At 40.1% G+C, this 25,831-nt stretch overlaps 1 protein-coding gene across 7 annotated transcripts in view; it reads right to left on the minus strand.

Moving 5' to 3' along the window:
• Positions 1 to 3,969: 3,969 nt before the first annotated feature.
• Positions 3,970 to 25,831, minus strand: part of ANO6 (anoctamin 6) — a 230,075-nt gene continuing 208,213 nt past the window's right edge. For all 7 annotated transcript variants that reach the window (XM_064284358.1, XM_064284355.1, XM_064284356.1 and 4 more), the window contains 4 exons: positions 17,631 to 17,836; positions 13,227 to 13,429; positions 11,443 to 11,548; positions 3,970 to 7,417 (listed from right to left, as the gene is read on the minus strand). In XM_064284358.1, the coding sequence (XP_064140428.1) occupies positions 7,214 to 7,417; positions 11,443 to 11,548; positions 13,227 to 13,429; positions 17,631 to 17,836 (719 nt within the window). In that variant the 3' untranslated portion in view covers positions 3,970 to 7,213. The remainder of the gene's footprint in view (positions 7,418 to 11,442; positions 11,549 to 13,226; positions 13,430 to 17,630; positions 17,837 to 25,831) is intronic.

A 25,831-nucleotide genomic window follows, 5' to 3' on the forward strand; every position in this document is an offset into this window, starting at 1 on the left:
TACTGTAAAAATTCATGAAAAGGTTTACATAAAAAAAGAAACAATCTTTGATGGTTATGAGGTTAGGGATGGAAAAACACTTAATAGACAGTAGATAAGTGGTAACTTTGGTGAAGGGTAAGACAGTACACAACACTGGTGAAGCCAGCACAGCCTGTACAAGGCAGGGCCATGGTAGCTCCACAGACACACCCAAACTCCGTAAGGGACCAAATTGCTAGGCTGAGGGTTGTAGGGACCATGGTCTCAGGGAACATCTAGCTCAACTGGCATAACAGAGTTTATAAAGAAAATGTTCTACATTCTACTTTGGTGAGTAGCGTCTCAGGTCTAAAAAGCCTGTGAGCGGTCATCTAGGACACTCCACTGGTCTCACCCTTTTGGAAGCAAGGAAGAATGAAGAAAACTAAAGACACAAGTGGAAGATTAGTCCAAAGGACTAATGGAACACATCTACCACGGCCTCCACCAGTATGAGTCCAGTACAACAAGATGGTGCCTGGCTACCACCACTGACTGCTCTGACAGGGATCACAATAGAGGGTCCTGGACAGAGCTGGAGAAAACTGTAGAACAAAATTTTAACTAAAAAAAAAAGATCAGGCCAGTTGGCCAGCAGAGACTGGACAAACCCTGAGAGTATGGACCCTGGACACCCTTTCAGCTCAGTAATGAGGCCACGCCTGAGGTTCACCTTTCAGCGAAAGATTGAACACGCCCACGGAACAAAACAAGACTTAAGGGGCTCACCAGCCCTGGGGTAGGGACTGGAAAGTAGGAGGGAACAGAAAAGCTGGTAATAGAGAACCCAGGGTTGAGAAGGGAGAGTGCTGACATGTTGTGGGGTTGTTAACCAATGTCATACAACGATGTGTATACTAACTGTTGGAAGAGAAACTAGTTTGTTCGGTAAACCTTCATCTAAAGTTCAATTAAAAAAAAAACAAACCTCACTTTCTACCCAGGCAAAGTTTCTTTTCCATTCTCTTGTCATTTACAACATGTGGGGAGCAAGGCAGAGTACATTTGCCCCAGGCCCTGGTTCACAGATGACAAAAGATTAGGTTTTTAGTTTGGACAGTACAGCATAGTCAGTTTCTAAGAAAATGATTGGTGAAATGAAGAAATGTGTGTGAGAGACTGGCTGTGCAGGCAGTTACTGGGCTGCCCGAGGGTGGTTTGTGAGTACGGGGTGGCGGGGGTGGAGGACACTGGGCCCATGTCTCTCTTACCATCAGGTGCAGCAGCTGGCAAAAAGCAGGAGAATTAATATAATATTAAGCAACAATGTAGTTGCCCTCGAATGGAGCCGTTAAGCAGGACAAGATTTGAAAAACAATGATAGCAATGTTGTTATTTTATTAACAAGACTGATAAACTGCAAAGGGTTGGAGCCCTGAATACAACAGAAAAACCCAGGAAGAGAGCCCTAAAGTGACATGCAGGGTCCTCTGCTTTTATAATGTGGAGAACCATGATCAAGTGTTAGGCATCGCATTGTCCACACTGAGGGAAATACAGCTTCAAAGGAGATGTGCACAAATATTACCTGGGAGCAGTTTTATTCTAAGCTTTCAGAGCAATCTCTTAGATTAAAACAAGGAAGATAATTAACTGATTTATCCTTGGGAAGGAAACTGAAGAAGAGGTCTGAAGACTGCATTAACCTGTCTCTTTATTAACAAAAGTGTGCATTAATGTGACGGTCTGCTCTGGGACTTCATGAAAGCTCCTGGGATCATGATTGCTCCTCAGCAGGATTTACCCCTCACCAAGGGAAAGGGCAATTTAAACAATTTCCTGGGAGCCGCAACTTACATGTTTGCTTTTAAGTATTCTGGGCACAACCAAGTGGAGTATTTTTTTTTTTTTCCTTGTTACACCCAGTGGGTTTCTGCATAGCAAAAACAAGGAACACAGAGCCTTCCATTACTTGCTGGAGCCTCCTGAAGACAGTTTTCCCATTGCTGACTTGTCTTTATTTCCTTCGACACTTTGGACGCCTTTCTTCCTTTCTCTTCTATCCAGTCTTGGAAAAACTGTAGCTCTATGATTTTTTTCTCTTGAAGGGAGTCCAGGGATATTAGATGTTGACTGTTCCAAAGGAACCAAAATATTGAAGACAAAATTTAATTTGTCGATTTCAAAATATGGAAGAAAAGGCCCTGTGATGAGGTCAGCCTTTGAATGTTGGTGCAGTCAACACTTGCAGCCTGTCCTGCCTCAGAGCAGGCAGGTTCTCCTAAGTTTGCCCTATCAGTAATGGAGACTCACCTTAAGCAGCACTGAGAAGAGCTGAAGGAATGGCAGGTTATTTTGTAACCATAAACGTGCTTATCCAGGCTGAAGGATGTTAGGGATCACAGTCTATTTGCTTCAGAATTCTTGTATGAAGTGGTTCTAATTGCAAGAACTAGGAGGGATCATGGCCAACTGCCCAAATGAGTGAATGAGAAATGAAGGGTTGGACCAGACGATCTTGGAGGTCCCTTCTAACAGGCTAAGTGACAAAAAAATCAAACCACTCCACTATCACAAAAGATCCCATGTGCTGAACTGTATTAGGAAAACAGGGGGCAAGGGGTTTAAAACTTAGATGTCTGTTGGGAAATGGAAACGCTGTTCTTTTAAAAGCATTTGCAAAGTCTCCTGTTTCATAACAAAAGGAAGACATCTCCCCAAATAAAATGAAAGCCTCAAAGTCCTGGCCTGCTCTCCCAGGTTTATTTTCCCTCCTCAATTTACTCTTGAATGCCCTGTGGAATCTGAGGCATGCTGTGGAATGCTGCAAAGCAGCCCCCCATCAGGAGAACTGCTATCAGACTCTTGAACCTGAACATGCCCAGGCTCAAATAGCACCTCAGAGAAGTGAGAGTTTTAGGACTGAAGGGAAATAAATGCTTCTCATCAAGGACATGGGTCAGAGTCTTGCTTCCAGTTTCCCCTCCTAAAGGCCTTTCAGTGGTTCCCCATGGCCTACCAAATAAGGGCAAACTTCCCTGTGTAAATTCACAGCTTCACTCCTGGTGGGCCAATCTGCATTTCCAGATGATTCCTTTGCCGTAATTACCCTCCTCCAATCTCAACATGGCTCAAGGGCAAGAGTTAGCCAAAATAACACTTCCCAGTGTTTGTCCTATATGCCCAGCAGTAGGACACATGATCTAGGGAGCAGAGGGGCTGGTTTCCAACTCTCACTGGGTCTCCTGGTTTAGTGCCCCTGTGCAGGGCTCAATCCCAACAACTATATACAGCAGTCCTGGCTGAAACCTCATCCCCAATTACCCAAAGAAAAGCCATGTTCCAAAGTAACCATAAAAAAATAACCAAACCAAACCCACTGCCGTCGAGTCGAAAGTAACCATAAAAAAAAAAGTTTTTTTTTTAACCATAGGCAGTGAAAATTATAATTTGAAATATAATTATACTACAGCATACCACCCGCCTAGTTTGTCTTACTATGGTGGCTTGCATGTTGCTGTGATACTGGCAACTATGCCACTGGCATTTTAAATACCAGCAGGGTTGCCCATGATGGACAGGTTTCAACGAACCTACCAGACTAAGACTGGGAAGAAAGGCCTGGCAATCTACATCCAAAAATTAGCCAGTGAAAACCTTATGGCTCATAACTGAACACTGTCTGACTCACTTGCTTTGTACATGTCATCAGGCAGAATGAATTGATGGAGGGGGACATCATGTTTGATGAAGCAGATGGCCAGCATGGGTGAAGGAGACCCTTGGTGAAATGGACTGTTGCAATAGCTGCAACAATGGATTTGAACACGCTGGTGATTGTGACGGTGACACAGGACTGGGTAACATTTTGTTCTGTTGTACATTAGGTCACCATGAGTCAGGATCAACTTGATGGCAGCTCTCTCTCTCTATCTCAATATCAGGTATACATTTACCCTGTTCCTTATAAAACATTAGGATAATTAAATGCAGAGTAGACCACAGTAATGTTTGTATAAATGAATTTAATAAAATGCTCATAATTATAAAAGAATATTAAAATGCATAGAAATTAACAAACATTAATTACAAACTTTACATTTTATACCACAGTGTATGAAAAGCATCATCAATATTTCAGTTCTAGCTTAGTTAAGCTGCTCATGCATTTTGACTTTTCAAACATCTTAAAGTATAATATGAACATGAGAAAATGGTACAAGAAAGGTTTCAACAACAGGGCACATTCTGCCCCCTATTGTGAACTAATGCTTCCTGAAATTCAAGATATACATGCAGTAAAAAAAGAAGAACTTGGTGACAGTTTACAAGATGGCTTTTTTAGTTTTTAAGCAAAAACGATAGCTTTCCCTTTCTAGGAAACCCTGGTGGCGTAGTGGTTAAGTGCTACGGCTGCTAACCAAAAGGTCGGCAGTTCCAATCCGCCAGGCGCTCCTTGGAAACTCTACGGGGCAGTTCTACTCTGTCCTATAGGGATGCTGTAGGGTCGCTATGAGTTGGAATTGAGTAGACGGCACTGGGTTTGGTTTTGGTTTTTGGGTTCCCTTTCTAATGACAGATCTAAAATATCTGAGGGATATTTAAAGAAAAATCCCCTGAGTATTTGGGTCTAATGCTTCAATCTATTAAAATTCACAGGCATTACAAAAGGATGTAAAACTAAAATTTCTCTAGTGGTTAACACTGGGCAGGCCTGGGTCCATCATCACACCCAACAATTTCCCCAGGGATTCTGCCCACTACTGCCTGCAGACGGACTCCACATTTATTTTCCTTCATTGCTGACAAGTCAGCACTAGGCTTATATTACCACTGTCCATGTCATGTGCGACCCTGGTCTCCACTACAGCTTAGCTGTTTCTGGCATGCCAGCATGTCATACATCACATTTGCTACCTTCACCAATGCAGAGCTTTTTCTCTCCTGTCTACAGCTGCATGTCTTAAACTACGAAGATGATTTTCTCAGCTGGGGCCATGAAAACATGAATCCACATTTCTTCTTAAACTCTATTTTATATACAAGGAGATAAGGTAAAAAGACTTCTTTTTCTATGTTGATATAAACAGTGAGTAATTGTCCAATCAAACACTAGGAGATAGTCATACACGTCAGGGAAGGAAGGAAGAGGTAATATGAGAGGGTGTGACACTCCCTTCCAGAAGCAGTATCACAGGTAGGGGGAGAGGAAGAGTGGCACTCCCAGTGCAGGCTGTGTGGAACTAGCTTCCTCTAGTGGGAAGAACTTCATCTCTCCCTCCCCGTGCAGTCAGACCTCAGGTGGCCTGTCTCGAGTGCTCTCTGGCCACATCATGATCAAGGTTAGTGAAATGCTGTCCCTGATCCACTGGGGCATTCCAAAGTCCAGAACACTGCTTTGATAAGTCCAACATAAATATTGTGTTTAAAAGTAGATACTTTAATGGCAGGCATTTAAAATTGTGATCTGGAGTTACTCTACTGTAACGAGCTTCTAGAATCTGATCACGGAAACATGTTTCATTTTCCTTTGCTGTTGGGATTCTAAGTAGCTTGACTCCTGCAGCACCTGAGCATTTAACAGCATCACAGTGGGTGAGACCCATCCACCAGAACATGGGGTAAGTTGCTTGTTTCTCCTGACCTGTCACCAGCAAGGTGAGAGAGGCAGGCCTTGTGGGCCTTCTCCAGAGCCTTCCGAGGGCCTGGCACTTAAAAGGCAGTGAAGAGCACCAAATGCTGTTAAACTGAACAAAACTGAAGGCAAAATAAGCATGGTCGTGCAGGGGTTCCATAAAAAGTAACCTCCAGATGATGTTAGGGTATATGACCAAACCACTCTCCTTTTTTTATCCTTAACTGTCTGACTCTAAAGGAGGCTGAAAGCTCAAATCAGTCTCTTTTCTGGATTAGGAATAATCTGGGTATACCCGTCTCTACCTTCCTCCACCGCCAACACTCCTCTAGTACAAATGTACAATTACACACTTGATACTGAGCTGGGAGTAAGAGACTGGAGGGTGCAAGGAAGCCACATTCATTACGGCAGATGCTTTGGTATGTTGATCACTTTGGCATATAGAGAGAAACCCATGTCATGCAGAATCCCTGTAAGGAAGGTACTCCCCACACAAGGAACACAGTCAGTGTGGGTCACAATTAGGGCACTTGTGGTTCTGTCAACCACGTACAGCATTCTCATGTCACGTTGGCTATGCAGCGAGCCATTCACGACGATGCTTGCTGATCTGTACTACTACATATCCTGTATCTACTGATGGGAAATTGATGGGCTTCTCTCTGCTGGACTGTTAAGTTGATAAAAATGTAATTTTAATCACTTGATTTCATTTTTCTCAAGAAACGACACAGCCTTAGAAAAGGTAAATTAATTACCCTGGTCAATATGAGTTACAACTCTATTAGAATCTGCAACTTTCCCCACTTTTGTCATCTTATTCCTTTGAGGTTTGCAAAGCGGTCAACATTGATTAAACACAGAACATTCTAGGAGTGCTCCTGGAGATAAACGATGTCACTGTGGATTAGTACCAGTATGCTTCAAAACCTTGCTATCTTCATTCCAATCCATTAAGAGTATTTCTTTGAGATGGAAAGATAGGCCAAAACTCCTTCGTGTTCTTAACTGAGGCTTCCCTTTCTGGAAGGGTGTGATAAATACACCTAAATATTGTGAGTTCTTGAGTCTATTTGCCACTTAATACAGCATTCAAACTGAATTCTGACTTAGCTATTTTTAATCACACAAAAGCTATTAAGGCAGTGGCATGTCTAATCTTTAATGATGGTACTTAAGGGAAAGAGAGCTCTGGAACAGATCTGGCAAAATGAAGAAATGAAACACTGCCTAAAAATAAAGGTGGTCAATGTCTGAGAACAGAAAGGAACAAAAAGCAATCAAACTCAGAGAGAGGGGGGAAAAAAGAATCCATCCTGCTTTAGAAGGGATGGTTTTAAGCACACTAAGAGACTTTTTTGTGTTACTAAAATTCCAATTTATATAAAAAAGTAACATTTTAGGATTTCCAGGTGGTTAGTTTTATGCCCTTCTTGATCTAAGTGGTACATTTTCCAGTGCCTGCGTTGCTACTGAAAAATTATCTACATGGAAATAGCAACAGTTAAGACTCATATTTGCCAAAGTGATTTCACTTAAACATTCCTATTAGTGATTCACAATATATTTTGACAGAGCTAAATTCTTTAAAGTGCTTCTCAGAACATAAAGCTCTTATTCGGATTTTGGTCGTAAATTGTTACCTACTACCTCTGTCACCTTCTTAGCTATAACCCCCATATTCGTCACATCCTTGAGGTGATTCTCATGAAGAAGCTTTTGGGTTAGGTATTTTTCTCTCTTGATCTTGCTCTTCGTGCTCTTCGAGACATCTGGAATTGCATATGAAATGAAGAATTTCACAGAGTAGATGATGTGCTAAGGGAGAGAAGAAGAAAAATGTCAACCACAAGGAAACGGAGGGAAACAGAGTTCCTTTCACTCTTTTTTTGCTAGTCATTACAGCAGTATATTGGGGCAAGGCTGTGGATATTCTATTTGTATAGCCAATCTCTCATGTCACAGTGTGTAATGAATGCTGTGGCTCTGCCTAACAGTTGCATTTTGTTACTTTATAAACATAAAAGAATACTATTTGATATGCAAGGAGCCCTGGTGGCACAATGGTTAAGCCCCTCAGCTGCTAACCACAAGGTAGGTGGTTCGAACCCACCAGATGCTCTGCAGGAGAAAAGACCTAGTGATCTGCTCCTGGAAAGATTACAGCCTAGGAAACCCTCTGGGGCAGTTCTACTCTGCCCTATAGGGTCACTGTGAGTCAGAATTGACTCGACAGCACACAACAACAACATTTGATATGTAAGAAAGAATGTATCAAATATATGTATCAGCTATAAGGGATAAAACAGAAAATACCAACCACCCCAAAATTAAACCTAAGAACTCAGACACTAGTAGTGCTCTTGCATCTTTTGTGTGCTCCTTTCCTCGGAGTCCCAAGGATCAGCAAGGACAAGAGAAGAAACGGCCACTGAGGTAGGAGGAAAGCCAAAACAACCTGTGTCCTGGAAACTGAATGAGGGAAGAGTTTCAGGGAGGTGAGAGGGGTTGGCTGCTTCAGATGCTACTGCTAAGTTAGGTAACATGAGCGTAGAGAACTGATCATAGGATTTGCCAACGTAATGGCCACTGGTAACTTTGGCAAGAGCAGTTTCCGTGAAGTGGAGGGAGTGAAAGCAAGACTGGAATGGTGATAAGAAAGAAAGAGGGAAGAAAGGAATTGTGGACAGCAAGGACTGACAGACAACTCTTTCAAAGGTGTTTGCTGAAAAGAGAAGTGGGGCAGAACTGATGGGGTAAGTAGGACCAAGAGAATTTTATTTTGAGATGAGAGAGATAATTGCCATGTTAAATGTTGATGGAAATTATACAGTAAAGAGAGGCAAGCTGATGTACAGTTTTTTTTTTTTCTTTTCATCTACTTCTGAGGTAAATAATATTTATAGATATGTAGATTTTCAATGTTCAGCTGCCCCTCCATTTCTGGGATGAAGTCAATTTGGTCATGATGTTTTCTTTTAAAAATACATTGCTAGATTCTGTTTGCATCTTTTTAAAAGATCTTTGCATCTATGTCAATAAGTGAGATTGGCTTATAGGTTTCTTTTCTCTTCTTGTCAGATTTTAGTATCAAGGCTGCTCTTAGCCTCACAAAATGAGTTGGAGTATTTCCTCTTTTTCTGATCTCTGGAAGAGTTTTGTGTAAGATTGAAACGATCTGCTCTAGAAAGTTTGGTATAACTGTCCTATAAAACCATATGGCCTGGCATTTTCATTTGGGAAGATGTTTCAGTTACTGAAAATTTTGCTTTGAGTTTGGGCTTACAGTTATATTCTTAAGCATTTTGAAGATATTAGACTACTCTCTTCTGGCTTCTGTTGTTGTTTTTGAAAAGTCTACTCTCAGTAGAATTTTAATTTCTTGGTTGGACATCTGTCGTTTTCCTCTGGTGACTTCTAAGATCTTATCTTTGGTGTGTTGCATTTTCATTATAATATTTTTAAGTGTGGATTTCTTCTTTATTTATTCTCTTTGATAGATGTTGTGCTTTCTGCTCTGTGGACTGATGTCTTCCATCTGTTCCGAAAACTCCTCAGCCATTAGCTCTTCAAATATTGCCTCTCTTCTGTTCTCTATTTCTTCTAAGATATTTTTTTAAGTTACTCCTTCTCATTCTGCCTTCTATATTATTTAACCCCTTTTTCATATTTTCCATTTCCTTCTCTCCTTGTGATATATGTGGATTTGACTTATATTTTATTCCCCCTTGTCACTGTAGTGGGTTTTTTTTTTTTTTTTTGGTCATTGTTGACCTTTGGTTGTGAGCTTCTATTTGATTATCTCAAACCAAAAACCAAACCCAGTGCCATCAAGCTGATCCCGACGCATAGCGACCCTATAGGACACAGTAGAGCTGCCCCATTGAGTTTCCAAGGAGCGTCTGGCAGATTCGAACTGCTGACCCTTTGGTTAGCAGCTGTGGCACTTAACCACTACGCCACCAGGGTTTCCTTGATATCTCAATCTGAGAAAAACCTGGAGTCTTAACTGAAGACACTTTTATCCCCACCCCGCCCCCCCTGCCCAGAGAAGACAGGTTCTCTTCTGGGTACCAGGGGATATACTGACCTAAGCCAAATCTGGCCCCTTTTTAGATCCTTGGTTTAATCCAGGAGTCTCAAGCTCAGCTCTTCTACCTAGCATCTGACACAAGGCTTGGTCTCCTTGACCTTATGGATGGACAGCATTGTTCTCAGAGTACTCCTGCACTTCAGGGTACTGGTCTCTGTTCCATTTTAGTCTGTGACCTTCTCCCCCTCCCCCACCATTTGTACATTCTCTTCTTTTCTGGTGAGAGGCAATGTCAAAGGAACTATGCTGGTTCTAGATGTTCTGTAGTGGGAGGGCACCTTACAGTACCTGTTGCTGCTGTTATTCGGTGCTGCGGAGTCAATTCCGACCCATGGTGACCTCCTGTGACAGAGCAGAACTGCCCTATAGGGTTTTCTTGGCTGTAATCTTTCTGGAAGGAGACAGCCAGGCCTTTCTCCCACAGAGCCACTGGGTGGGTTCAAATCACCAACCTTTTGGTTAGCAGCAGAGCACTTAACTGTGGTGCTTATGTTCACCATAATGTCAAAAGCAGAAGTCTAATATCACTTAATGAACTGTGTATCTGAATACAAACTGCTGACTCTTGCTAATACATCAGATGCATATTCACAAATTCACTTATGATGGTGAATTAACGATGAATTATTTTTCTTCCCCCATTGATGTTTGGTGGCTATTAAAAAAAAAAAAAGTACTAGTAAAAATATCAAAGCCAGGTAGCCTACCCTACTTCTTTATTACTAACAAATTCTAGTTTTATTCAGAGCAAACTAAATACTTCCTGTCTTAGTCTCCCTTGCTGCTAGAAGGGACAATGTGCTATGGTTTTTGCCAGTGAGATATAGGTAGAAGTCCACTATGGGGGCTTCTGGCATACATTTGATTCCTGACAGAAAGGAACAGATATGGCTAGCATCATCCTTCTCCTTCTTCCAGTGTTAAACATGAACGTACCATATTATCTGAACTTGCATAGCCATAATGCAGCCATAAGGTGACAAGCATGACAGAAAAGCCTAGAGAATTAGGGATATAAGCCCTTACATCAATAAGCTGGTTAATTCAGCAGCAGCCACCTACTTCTAGTAAAATTGTGTTAAGTGAGAAAAACCAGTTTGTATTTGTTTAAGCCACTGTGGATGAGTATTCTATTCCTTGCAGCTAAATATAACCCTAACTGACCACACCAATCAAGCAATTTTGAGGCTATGTAATTTGGTAGTAGTTACTCACTTGGGTAAGAAGTAAAGTTGGCTAGATCAGTTGCAAATTCATAGCTGCCTTAATTAATTTTCAGAGCTAGCTAATTTTCAGAATTAAAAAAAAAAACTACTGTTGTGTATTATGAAAATGTAATAAAAGAAATACTTAATAATCCAAGAATAAAACTATTATAGCAATAAAATTCCTCAAGGGCAGAGATAAGATCTTATTCACCTGGAATAAGCCCCTTCATAGCCCAACACACAGCTCGGTGCCCCCCCAAAAAAGGCACTCAATTAATACCGAATCGAATGGAATCGAATCCCCCTTGCACATAACATGCTTTTAACCTTTGAAGCAGATAACCAACTTCATTTGATTAATGAAAGCATTATGAGTCTTTTAGGTGAAACCTGATTAATAGATGTCCTAAAATAATTATTAGTATGAGATAAGGAAGAAAGTATCATACATTTTAAGAACAGAGTTGGCAACACACTTAAAGTTAATAAAAGGTTTGCAAACATACAGCCTTATAAACTACTTCAAAGTATAATCTTCCTACCTCCATGACAATGATAAAAGCCAGTTTAGCTGCGATCACATGCCAATAGTAAATGTTGTGTTTATACTCTCGTGGGTGTCCAGGAGGATACCGAAAATCACGATACCTAGAAATAAAGCGGAAGCATATCATGAAATCATTTTTTTATGGTCGAATACTGTAAACAAGGGCCCATTAAAAAAAGATGTCATATTTCATGTTATGTTCTTTTAAATTGGACATCACATAAGTTTTCTCAGAGAGTTCAATTTGCCAACAAAACCCTGAAATAACTACTTCAGTAATACCTCATTTAACATGTAATAAGAAGATGATGGTAATGATGGATTCCATCTTTGCAAAAAAGGATCCATCTTTATAAAAGAATGAAAGTATTTTAAATTTCTTTTTGGCAAAATTTTGCTTTCTTAAAAGAATAGAACTATAACAATGTAGCCTATTCTCAGGGCTGTGTTCATAAAAAAGATGATTTATTTATATAAACCACTGTCAAGGTTTATATAAATAGTATATGGCACTATACTAAATCGTTGCAGAGTACTGCCTACTTTTTGTAATCTTTTGCCTAATTCCTTGCTGTCAGGTGTCAGTTGTCACTGTTGTCCGTGTATCTCCCTCAGCTGGCACATCTCTAATTTTCTGCCTGTAACCTAATCTAGTAGACCTGGTAGGGTGCAATGACTCATTAGAACCGTATGAAGTTTAAAGGTAAGCAGATTCAGTGTGGGATTCTAAGAGGCTGTACTATGTGTAACTCTGAAACATTTCTTTGGGGCTTATTTCTGGTTTCTTGGTTGTTAACTATTGAGAATTCTGAGTCAGTGATGGCTCTGAAGAGTTGAAGAGTTGGACTAAAAGACTTTTACAGCCTCCTTTGGGTTTAAAATTCTATGATTAAAAAAAAAAATACTGTGATCTAGTCAGCAAGCAGTATCAGTTGGTCCACAGCTGATTTTACTGGCCACATTGTCCATAGCTGATTTTATACTTCAGAGAATACTCTCAGGTTACATCTCTTTCCCAAAAAAAACAACCACACCCGTTGCCATCAAGTTGATTCTGGCTCATAGCGACCCTATTACTACACCTGTTAAAATACTGTTAGGCTGTTGTTATTTACATCTGTCTTTGTATTTCTTTCTTAAGTGAGGGTGCCAGTTAGCAGCACAGTATCTTCAAGTTGTGCTTGAATAACTCATTAGTCATAACAATTGAATGATCTTGCTTTCTGGAACTCATGCAGTTTTTCCATTTCTAAGATACAATATAAGACTTTCCTGCTGGATCGGTCTCCCTGTAACCATTTGAAACTCTCATCTTTAAATCTTGCTTTATGGTTTGATTTGAAAGTTCTGGCGCAATAGTTACAGTTCTTGGATGCTAACCAAAAGGTTGGCAGTTCGAACTAACCTGCCGCTCTGCAGGAGAAAGAAGTGGTAGTCTGTACAGATTACAGCCTTGGAAACCTTGTGAGGCAGTTCTATCTACATGGAAGAAAGATATGGCAGTCTGCCTCCGTAAAGATTTGCAGCCTTGGAAACCCAACTGGGCAGTTTTATTCTGTCCTACAGGATGGCTGAGTTGGAATCGACTCAATGGCAATGGGTAATGCATAACCCCAGTCTGTATTGACTTTTATCCCTTTTTCAGTCTGATTGAAAAGAAAGTTGTGGGGAAAAAATGTCTCTAGTAATTTGATTTAAATAATACCAAATAGAATTTACATTACAACAAAAGTCTTTCTAAAGATGAGGTGCATTTTTAAACACGACAATGAAACCTGCCTGCATGTGGTATGGTTGCCAAGTCCAGAGTATGGATTTTCCAGGCGTTCGTTTTTGAAGTCCATGATGTTGAAGATGGAGAGAGTGCTGTTGATGTACCCATCCATGGTGTAGTGGCTGTGCTCCCCGTAGGGAGGGACGGAGAAGGACCAGTAATACACCAGGCGGGGGATCATGTCTGATGTGAAAGCAATGATCATGGCCTATGTTGGGTGGGTGGAGAACAATAAAGGAGGCATTAAGTTAGAGCCCATGTAGTTATGGTTAACAGGTGTGTCAGAATTACTGTTTTCATCAAGTTGATATTTTTTAATCACAGATCCAGAAACCTTAATTGTTTCCTAACTGTGAAACGTGTATAGATAGCGAATGCCCTAAAATCTCTGGGCAGCTGCTTTAAAGTAGAATACTTCCCTTTTGATCTTCACTTCCTAAGGCAACATCCAGAAGTCCACCTGCAGTTCAAATGCAACGGCCTGATAGTTGCCTACGCTGTTTCTTAAGTACAATAAACACCCATTTATCCAGAATGATCGTAGAATAGGTTATTGTGGATAACTCAGGAGTTGTTGCATACATTATACATAAATTATTATTAAAAAAACTTAGAATAAAATTTAATCAACCTTAGCGCTTTACTTGATATAATTTTAATCTTTCTTTGATGGTTTAGAATTAGAGGCCTTTTTGTATTTGTAATACTAAGGTCATTATGAAAATAATTTTACTTAATATAGTTCCATTGTTCAATATATAATTCACACAAAACTGATTTTTTGTCACTTGCCTCTCGTGAAAATAAAATGTACGCTGTATAAAACATATTTTGCTTGGTTTAGATTAAGTAAATAACTACCTTCAAATTCACATTTTTTTCTTGACTTCTTATTTTAACCCTGTGGCCTGATTTATTTTAAACTCTCTGCATATACTTATGTTTTTACTTCAATAGAGAATAATTTGTTATTAATTTTAGTAAAATGTGGGTAGCAAGAACTATAATGGGGTTGTTCCATTCACATATTCAGGCAGTGATGTCTGTTTTCTTAAATCTCTAGGCCTCTAAGCTTCCAGGAGAGTAAATGGATAAATTTGTGAAAGTTAAAAATTATCAAATAACAAAGTTTGATGTGTTCCCAGATATAAGGAATAAATACGGGTTAATCTTAAACCTGGGTCTGGGTCAGGCAGACAGCTATTAGGATGTAAAGCTCCCATAAATTATATGAATTTTCTCTAAAATACTTTAATTTGGGCTTTAACCTCTCCACTATGTACAACTGGTTTGAGTGAAGGAAAATGTAGAGAATATTCTTTAAACCAACTTCTACGTGACTAAACAAAGCTAAATGATTCAGTCATTAATTGAAGCAGAAGAACAGACGTGTTTTTGGCTCAACATGATTTTTAATAGTATTCATCCGAACATGTGGTTTAGACCCAGTGAGACCACAAACCAACAAACAAGATCTCAGGCAAAGCAAGAAAAACAGCTAAGGGGCTTTTCTATGCAAAATTTCCCCTATTAGGCCCAGCTTTGTCATTTCCTCAGAAATGAAAAATCAGTGTGTGGGTATGTATGTGTGTGTCTGTCTGTGGTGGTGGTAGTACTGTGAGGCAAGAATATTTTCCTTTTTTCCAAATTTCAATAGATTAAGTTTTCTTGTTCTCGTTTAACTCCCTGTATCTTTTTAGAGAATCACCTGCAGATGTTTTAGGAAGCTGCAAATGCTCCAACAAGGAAGATAATTCTATTGTCTTCTGACAAGACACTTTCTCCTCCTGAAGGGAGCTGCTCTGAGAGACATGCCGCAGGAGTACAAATAAATGCAGTGTGCTTCATTTCCCAGGCTGCTCTGAACACAATTTTCCATTTATATCAAAATAAATGAAAATTGGCCTTCAATAGCAGATGCTCTGGCATGATGCAACAATGTCAACTCAGCTTATTTATTGAACCAGCAGCTTTAAAAATGAAAGATTTTATACCAAACTCCCCCCCTGATGGCTATTCTCTTCTTTTTAAAGTGAAAAGTTTCCTCTTATGGGAAGTGAGCCTTTTTGCTACACAGTAGATTGCTGAGACACACTGGATATGTGAGGGGTTGATAGATACGTGTTTAATTCTTACATACATATATACGTGCATACACATGACCTGCATCTTAGAAGCTGTAGAAAATCCTAATATGGTTAAAAAAAAGGATTGTTTATAGTTTAATTGATGTCACAATCCAATAAGCAGTTCTCTTAGGGTATTATAACATGATGTCTAAATTATAAGAAAAAAACAATTACTGGATCAGAACCAGTAGCACCAACTGGCAGGCATGTGTGTGCCTGTGTATGTGTATATACACACACATAAAGTACCCTTGGAAGCGCAGCCAATACTCCATCTGTGCTAATGGAATGGAGCCACGGCATGGATACTGGGAAAAGGTGCCTAACACAATCAAACCGGAATGCTTGAGGAATGGGGACTTGGAGTCAATTGCATCTTCTGGTTAGGTGAAGGTCAAACAAACGCTTTTAGTTTCAAACCTTGTTGCTGAAAATTTTCCTAAAGCATAAAAGTCCACGTTCCTGCCTTGCTTAGTGTAGTAGAGCAGATTGAACATGACAGATTCATTCTTTTATGACTTTGGAACTTGAAAGGCCTCACTGTCATATTTCTGAATATCCGTCTTCATTTCACAGCGGAGTGGATGTGGAAGGTGTGCGCTACTTGGGTGAATGGAAACTGACATATCCTAGCAGTTGGTTTTTGTGGGTGATCTGCAACTTTCTCCAAAAAAAGTAGAAGTAGCATGCAATTCAAATAAACTCAGGGTTCTTGGGGGTGGGGGTGACAGCTGGGTTTCAGGTAACTTGTTTTATTGTATAAGACTGTGACTATGGTCCAGACACTGGCACGTTTTTAAATTCTTGCGGCTCTAGTTAAGGTACCCGCCAGAGTCCACAGAGTCACTATTAATGATGATTAGTAATGAAAACAGTAAAATAACAGTAGCTAACACTGAATTAGGACCAGGCTTTGTACAGTCTATGTATTAGCTCATTGGAGCCCCCCAACCACCCTTTTTGATGTGTGCTAGTCTTATAATATGTGGTAGGGAATCATTCATTTCACAAATGATACAATAAAGCTCTAAAATGTTGTCTGGACCCAAATCATGCAGCTCGGGGTCTCCCTGAGTCTAGACCTGCAGTGCTTAGCGACTTCCCTCATGGAGGAGCCTACCCCACAGGCACTGTCCCGGTCTGTTCTGCTTCTGCTGGTGCTCATGGGAAAAGGCTGAGCACTCGCAAGTGTGATTCGATTAAGAAATTAAAACTGGAAAATAATTCTGTTGGGAAAGCTGACGTGGGAAGAAATGAGGAAATGGCCCTGTTTTTAAATACACTGGTGGTACAGTGGTTAAGAGCTTGGGCTGCTGGCCAAAGGTCAGCAGTTCGAATCCACCAGCCACTCCTTGGAAATCCTATGGAACAGTTCTACTCTGTCCTGTAGGGTCATTTCGAGTCGGAATCAACTCGACAGCAATGGGTTTGGTTTTTAGTTCTGGGGAAGAAGGCCCAATAATGGCTCGTGTGGGAACTGCTCCTCACCTTCCACCTCCTTGTTGGCCTGGGCAAAAAGAATAAAACTGTTTTGATTGGCCCATAATCAATTATTACAGGCTGTAAACAACTGAGTTTTGTCCCCTCATGGCTGGGATACAAGCGGGGCATGAGGCTGCTCTACCAATGACCAGGGTGTGGCCAGTAAAAACCAAAGGGTGGGTAGGGAGGAGTGATGAGACCTGCCCTAAACTCTCCTCCAAGAACCTCTGCCCTGGGGACAAGGAAGACAACACATGACTGAGAATGTACAAAGTGTTTACACTTCATCACCAAATAGTTACTACTTTAAGTCCATACTTTGAGATACATAGTAAAGTTTGGTAGAATTATAGCTCTTATTTTAGGATTCTAAAACTCTAAATGAGTGGATATCTACCTACTTTATAAAAACACTACTGGATAACTCCTTTTATAGTCATGTGAGAATTAAAAGTTAGTACTGATTATTATTATCATCACTATTATCATGTGTCTATTGAATAAAAACCATAGCATATGAGCAGCAATATTACAATGATCACTCTTCTGGCAACTGCCTCTGTAGGAGGTTTTGACTTTGCAAAAGAATAACAATTACAATTAAACAAGAAAAAATATATTCTAAAAAAGAATAACAATTACAGTTACAACAACTATGTTGTTTATATGGATGATAGTTATGGTATCTTCTTCCCATTTAAAAAAAAAAGATACCAAACATTTGATTCCTTAGGTAGCACTCTAATGCATTTTCAGACTTTTCAAGGTCTTTACCCTGCGAAGCCTAGGTCTACTCACATTGGTCACCACAGCCAGAATTGCTATTCCTTGCATGATGGGCTGCCATGCGCCGATGTCCTGGGCTTTTTCTGGCACCATACGTCTATACTGGGTTGTCATTTTCCATGCGTCCACTCTTATTTCCAATATATTGTTCACCAGAGCCAACAGAGGTGCCAGTGGGAAAGAGGCCACAAATAAGGTGACGAACCCAAACTGAATAACTGTCAATGGAATGGACACAAATCACGGAGTGGTGGATGGATGGAAGACAACATATTTTTCTTTACATTTGTAAAGAAAGAGAAAGGCAAACACGGGACTAAATCCCAAAGAGAAAACATATCGGTGGTGAATAACAACTTAATGTTGAACAGTGAAAGACTTCAAACAAAACACGAATATGAAATCTCTGGAAAGAAGACTAATTATAGCCTGTTTCTTTCACATGTATACGCTTAATAGGAACAATATATTTAAAACTCTTTAATCAACCTGATTTACTTGCTGGCAACAAACTTGAGAATCTCTAACTAAGCACGTTATTTGTTCTCACTGTTGAAATAATGGAATGTTAGAAGATGATTTGTGACTCAAACAGAAAAATAAAATAAACATTGTGGAAATATCTAACAAGTTAAAAAGAAATAAGAAGCATACCTTTGGGAAGTCTATGCTTACAGAATGTTTGAGGAAATATGCTGAAAATAGACAAATGAGCAAGCTCCCCTGAGCTGGCGGATGCAAGCATAGCGTATTCCAGAGAATTTATATTATTACAAATCATACAAATGTGTGATAACAGTATCTTAATAAGTCATAATATAATCCTCCTTGAGGGCTTTATCTTGAAGCTGTTACAGTCCATAGGCCACAGATATAAAACAAAACCCTTTCATTTTAGACCTTTCCCTCCTAACTAGCAGACCTTTATAGAGAACTAGTACAGATATGGAAACCCTGGTGGCGTAGTGGTTAAGTGCTACGGCTGCTAACCAAAAGGTCAGCAGTTTGAATCCGGCAGGCGCTCCTTGGAAACTCTACAGGGCAGTTCTACTCTGTCCAATAGGGTCGCTATGAGTTGGAATCGACTCGACGGCAGTGGGGTTTTTTAGTACAGATATGAGTCTCTGGGTGGTGTAAATGGTTAACGTGCTCAGCTGCTAACCAAAACGTTAGAGTTCTGAGTCCACCCACAGAAGCCTTGAAAGAAAGGTCTAGTGATCTACTTCTGAAAAATCAGCCATTGAAACCTTATAGAGAACAGCTCTACTCTGACACACATGGCATTGCCATGAGCCAAACAGACTCAGTGGCAACCGATGGCACAGGTATGCAAATAAGGATGAGAGGAAAACAAACAACCCCTTTAAGGCTACTGCTCAGACAAGGGGCAAGAACCACTCTGCCTGGGACTGTGGAGGGTACAGTTAGGTCGGAGGAGTTGGCAGCATTTGCTTCTGGTCTGAGAGGCCATGGCATGTTGCAGAAGAGCAGACAGGGCTGAAAGGATCTGGCAGACCCACAGGTAAGGCAGGGGCCATCCTATTCAGGGAGGTCAGACAGGCAGGGATCAGAGGTGGTGATGTCATAGAGCCAGCAGGAGTAGCACTGAGCAGTGATGTCAACGGCTGATTCATCCAACCCTAAATAAATTCATTGTCTACAGGGACCAGACATATAATATAAATATGTGGAGTGGGTTCAGAGCTGACTGTGGTAAACTGACAAGTGCATCTCCTATTGAAAGGGTCAGCTCACTGTTGCCATGTTGGAAACAGGGCCCGTTGCTGCTAGATCTCCTGATTGTTCAAGGGAAGCCTGAAATTAGGATTATATTTACAATGACTGAGTTAAAAATCCCAAGGAGAAGAGACGCCATTTACAATGACAGCAAAAAACCAAACCAAACCCAGTGCCGTTGAGTTGATTCCGACTCATAGCGACCCTATAGGACAGAGTAGAGCTGCCCCATAGAGTTTTCAAGGAGCGCCGGGCAGATTCGAACTGCCGACCCTTTGGTTAGCAGCCAGTAGCACTTGATGACTATGCTACCAGGGTTTCCATGACAGCAAAAGAACAGGATATTTAGGAATAAGTTAATGAGAAATATGGGACTGTTACGATAGCTGATTTTAAAAATAAGACAAAAAAAAAGATGAATGAATGAAAGGTAGGAGGTACCAGACTCTTGACTGGGCAGACACAAATCTGGGGACATATCAAGTTTTTCTCCACAAAATAGTTTAGAAGTCTAATGCAAATGCATGCACCTCAACATAAAGAAAACAAAAATCCTCACAACCGGACCAATAAGCAACATCAAAATAAATGGAGAAAAGATTGAAGTTGTCAAAGATTTCATTTTACTTGGATCTACAATTAACACACATGCAAGCAGCAGCCAAAAAAATCAAATGACATATTGCATTGGGCAAATCTGCTGCAAAAGATCTCTTCAAAGTGTTAAAAAGCAAAGATGTCACTCTGAGGACTAAGGTGCGCATCTGACCCACTCGCCTCGTATGCATGGAAAAGTGGACAATGAAGAGGGAAGACCAAACAAGAACTGATGCATTTGAATTAAAGTGTTGGCAAAGAATACTGAATAAACCACAGATTGCCAGAAGAACAAACAAATCTGTCTTGGGAGAAATACAGCCAGAATGCTCCTTAGAATCGAGGATGGCAAGACTTTGTCTCATATACTTTGGGCATGTTATCAGGAGGGACCATTCCCTGGAGAAGGACATCATGTCTGGTACAGTAGAGGGTCAGCGAAAAAGAGGAAGGCCCTCAATGAGATGGACTGACACGGTGGCTGCAACACAGGGCTCAAACACAGCAATGATTGCGCAGATGGTGCAGGATTGGGCAGGGTTTCATTCTGTTCTGCATGGGGTCCCTAGAAGTCAAAATTGACTCGATGGCACCTAACAACAATGCAAATCCAGTCAATAATCCCCAATGAATTGAAGGAAAGAACCTGAAAGATGATTCTAAAGTTTTTGAAGAAATATAAACAAGTAAACAGGTGAAATAATGAGAAGGGATGTTTACACTGCCAGTATTAGGGACATTTTGAAAAATAAGAATAATAAAATGGAAGCAGCTCTAGGAGATACTGAGTGTATTACAATGTTACGGCAATTGAAACAATTTGTTATTTATTTACTTATTTTTGAAACAATTTAGAACTAGTGTATGAATTACCAAAAAAACCCAAACCCGTTGCCATTGAGTCGACCCCACAGGACAGAGCAGAACTGCCCCATAGAGTTTCCAAGGAGCGCCTGGTGGATTTGAACTGCCGACCTTTTGGCTAGCAGCCATAGCACTTAACCACTACACCACCAGGGTTTCCAGTGTATGAATAAGATGGTGTAAATTAGAATAGATTTCGAGAGTAGATGCAAATATTCATGGGATTTTAGTATATTACAAAAGCAATACTTCGAATCGGTGGATTCAAGTATTGGAACAACTAGCTAAATTAGTGGAAAAATTGGTAAGAAGCCCTTGCTTTTGACACTGAAATAAACTCCAGATGAATTAAAAATTTTACATGAAAAAATAAGGCACCAGAAAAAACCCAGGGTATAATGTGTTCTGTTGATATTCAGGTGATAAGAACTTTCAAAACAACATTTGAAACAAAGAACCAAAAAATAGATGATGAACTTAGCAAGACAAAAAAAACTCATTGAAGAAACAAAAACGGCCCTTGCCTGAAACTTTTTAATGACCCTACACTGCTCTATAATTGTTTTCTATGCTTTCATTCTTTACAGTCAAGTTTGTAGAAGTATCTACACTGATGATCTCTATTTCTCCGCCATTCATTTCCTCCTCAAAACCCTACACCCTGCTTTTGCCCTCACCATTGCACTGAAGGAGCCCCTGGGTGGGGCAAATGGTTAAAGGGCTCTGCTGCTAACCAAAAATCCACTCAGAGGAGCCTTGGAAAAAAAAAGCCTGGCGATGTACTTCCAAAAACTCAGCCACCAAAAACCCTGTGAAGCATAGTTGTATTCTGACACATACGGTCACCACAAGTCTGAAATGACTGGTCGACAACTGGTTTCTCGCACTGAAACTACTCTTGCTAACTTTGTCAGTGAGCTGCACGTTCTAAAACCAACGTACATTTTCAATCCTTATCACCAGACGGCTTTTGACATGGCTAAACACTTCTCCTTGGAACTTTTTTTTCCATTGATTTTTATTTTACTTAAATAATTGTAAAAAGCCAAGTGACATTAAAAAAAAAAAAAAAGACTATTTAGCCATGGTGCTTCTTTTATTTTTCTTCATGGTTCCAGCAATTAAGTGTCAGCTTTACCTCTCTCCCCGACCCAACATTTTTCATTATTCTCTTAAAGCCATCCAAGCTTTTCCTGTGTTGACACAACTCTTTAGGTTTTCTTCCAATTGCTCTGCTGTTCTTCCTTCTCTTTCTGGACTCCGCTTCTTTTAAATGTTCCTTTTCCCCATGGCTTCATCATCAATTCTCTGCCAATCTCTCTAGATACTCCTGTCTCATTCACCCTCCTGGCTTCACCTGAGGCTCCTCTGAGCTCCTGATTTGTTTGTCCTACTTTCTCGGATAGAATATCCAGCCCTACACCATTTCCTTGAAACCCGTTCCTCCAGCCCTACACCATTTCCTTGAAACCCGTTCCTCTTCTTATACCCCACCCTGCGTATTCAGTTGTTCTACCCATACTTTGTTTACTTGCCATTTTTTGAACTTGCCAAACTATTTCATGCCTTTGTACTTTTGAATGTGTCCACTTCTCTGCATGAAACATTCTTTCCCTTCACCATGTTTTAGATAGCTAACTTCCATTCACCCTTCAAAATCCATTTCAAATATCACTTCTTCTAGAAAATATAATCTGCATTCACCTTCTTAACGACCCACTAAGTGCTCACCCCTTCTCAATTGGCTCTGTGAGGGTAGAGACCAAGTCTAACCTGTCCCCAGCAACTGATACAGTGTTTGGCACAAGCAAGTGCTCAATAAATGTTCACTGAATGAATGAACGAACAGATAAAGAGGTTGATCTGCAAATCTTCTTCAACTACCTAGCTGCTATTTTGGAAAGCTCATTCTGCCAAGGCTAGGAAACCTCAGTGCAGGTGATGGGCAGGGATGCAGCAGAGAGGAGGGAGTAGGGGAAGTAAGGCTGAGTCTGGAGACTGCAGGGGGGCTTTGGTGGGGATAGCATAGAAGGGGAGGCAGGGAAACGGGTGGGTGCAAGGAGATGTTGAAGAAGAGTTGATATTAATTATAGAAATTAAATGAAAAAAAAATTATGTGAAAGTCACTGTTTTAATAGATTAAAAAAATGAACTTGGATATGGAGGAAAAAACCCAAACCCATTGCTGTTGAGTTGATTCCGACTCAGTGACCCTATAGGACTGCCCTGGAGTAGAACTACCCCATAGGGTTTCTAGGGAATGGCTGGTGAATTTGAACTGCTGACCTTTTGGTTAGCAGCCAAACGCTAAACCACTGCGCCACTAGGGCTCAGGATACGGAGGAAGGTAGGATCAAATGAACATGGCAAAAGTGGAGGAGGCAGTACCAGAGACAAATGGGGCCCTCTTCATCACTTTAGTACACTTCATTTATGGTACCTGCTCACTGGGAAGGTACCAGCAGGTTTACAAAATACCTATGTCTGTGCTGTGTAGTACTCTAAGTACAAAATGGTATCTTATGGTATTTAGATTTTAAGACTGATGGACTATTTCTCTTAAGTTCTATGTCTGAGTTCTTGGAAGTCATGACCAAATACTCTGGAAGGAAATCGTGGTTAACGCTTGGGGTTACTCTAATAATCTCAAAGAATGTTGCGATTTTCACTAAATAAATAAAATTTGTCCTAAAAAAAAAAAATGACATATGCTATATAGACCTTGGTGTGGGTGGGTAGGACAATGTTGTAAAACTATCCAAGAGCTGTAAGTATGTTGAAACTCCACTTTCAAGTCACTTAAATATTTATGAGCACTTGGTTCCAGGAATTGATGTTAGAAGCTGAGGACTGAAAGATGCAAAAGACTCGGTAGTTACTTTCAATGGCTTTAGTCTAGCAGGGGAGAGAGAGGCATGCAAACAGTTACAGACCACATGCTAGGTACCAGAATCAAGGCATGTATCAAGTGCTATTAAGACTTAGAGCATAGAGTGGTAAACCTCTGTGAAAAGTTGAGGAGCACCACTGGGGCTTAGGAATTCACCAGGTAGAAAACAGGGGAGAAGGCTTCGAGGCAGAGCTGAGTTCTAGTTCCCTCTAGGGGGCAGAAACAACTGAGCTGAGCTGGATTGCCAGGTGTGAAGCCCAAGCAAGGGTCCCTGGGTTGTTTGCCAAAGACGTTTTCCCTAAGCAGCTAGTAGACGGTAGTATGAATGAATATGGAAAACAGCAAGGAAAGAGCTGCGTTGTGGTGAGACCACTCTCAAAGGCACTCAATATTTATTTTTAAAAGAACGAAAATATTTCAAAAGGCAATAGGAAATTCTGTCTTCCACAGACTAGAAAGACAAAAAAAAAAAAAAATTTTTTTTTATCCTAAAGTTGAATGCAGAATAACAGATTGCCTACTCTGAGAAATTGATTAGTTTTTCTAGGTCATTAGGCATTACTTGGATAATAGGAAAACAATTTCATAAATCTAAAAGTCTGGTTTATAACAGCTGTTACTCCATCTATTCTTGTAAGGTAGGATGAGGCCCAATCATTTAGTTAGCAACTATTTTAACGAGATTATGAAACTCTAAAAGCTGTTATCCATTCCCTCCCAAAACATGACTATATATGACTTTTCCTCTTAATGCCATTCATTTGACTAATCAGCTATAGAAAAACAACTCTTTTTCTAGGTTTCTTTTTTGGCTAAAATAACAAATGATATTATGCCACAGGATGTTATTATTATTAATGCTGATAATAACTTCAGTAAGAAATACTTGCGATTATGACTCATTTTAGAATAACAGGTAATTGCTTTGCAGTCCTTTTGAAAATAAACAGACTTACAGTAGCATCTATATTATGTACTGCAGCTACACCCTTAACAGAACCTGGTCACAGAACATAACAAAAGCAAAAATGAAATTCAAATCAGACTCTGGGCTGCTGCAAAGTATTGTTGACTGAAGAAGCCACAAGATGAACTTTTCATTCACCAAAGGCAGCAGATACATTTCCATGCATAACGCATATTTTAAAAAACAATTATTTTATATATAGAATGTGATTTAATAAAACTGCCCTGTATCTGCAGACTTGTAAACAGGAACCACAAAGGGGTGTCTCTGGAAACAGGCAACTTTCATGAATATATGCAAGGCCTGTCAACCAAAATGTTGTGTCTCCTTTTCTATTCTCCTAAGCTTAAAAATATTGTAATTCAATGCAATGGGGAGCTGAAAGGGCAGAAGCAAAACATGTAAATTGTTAGCCTTCTATTAGATATAAGCGTATCCTGCATAATAGAAAAGATGGTGCTTCCTATGGAAATCTATTTTGAGATGCATCCATTTAAAGGCAACTTAGAGTTCAAAATCAAGTTCAACTGAAGAGAAATGGAAACCAAGCAAGTAATATACAAATAGACAAAGATATTCAAGAAGGAGGGGACTGTGCCAAATTTTTACTTCACATCAGCAAAATGTTTCTGAATTCAGGCCAGTGATTAGCCATGAGATCACTGAAGGAACCAGGCAGAAACCACCCGCCAGAAGAAATGGACACGCTCCAAAGGCAGGACTGAGATGTGAAAGGGGACCTTGTGGTCATTCTGGCCACAAAGTTGCATGCTCTGACAAGCTTTCTTACATGATTTGGTTCAGAAGTGTATTAGCCAACAGTTGTGCCTGCATGGACTCGAGCCCCAAGCTGAGTCAGATCTAATAATAGTTGCTGAGTTCATTCTCAGACTACGTAGTTAGAATGTTTTGACAATCAGTACTGAAGATGTACCTCAATGAATATTCCATTTCATTGCTCGGTAATAAATCTTTCTCTTTGTACCACATAAATATTGACAAAGATACACACAGCCACCTTATTGGAGAGCCTGATTGTGTAATTTTATCTAGTGGAGAAAAACACTCATTTCATATCCATGTCAATAAGCTAAACAATTATTTGGCTCAATAACAGATGCTTTTGAGATTCAAAACATGCTTCACCATATTTGTATT

This window comes from Loxodonta africana, chromosome 4 (genome assembly GCF_030014295.1).
Source record: "Loxodonta africana isolate mLoxAfr1 chromosome 4, mLoxAfr1.hap2, whole genome shotgun sequence".
NCBI classification, from domain to species: Eukaryota; Metazoa; Chordata; class Mammalia; order Proboscidea; family Elephantidae; genus Loxodonta; species Loxodonta africana.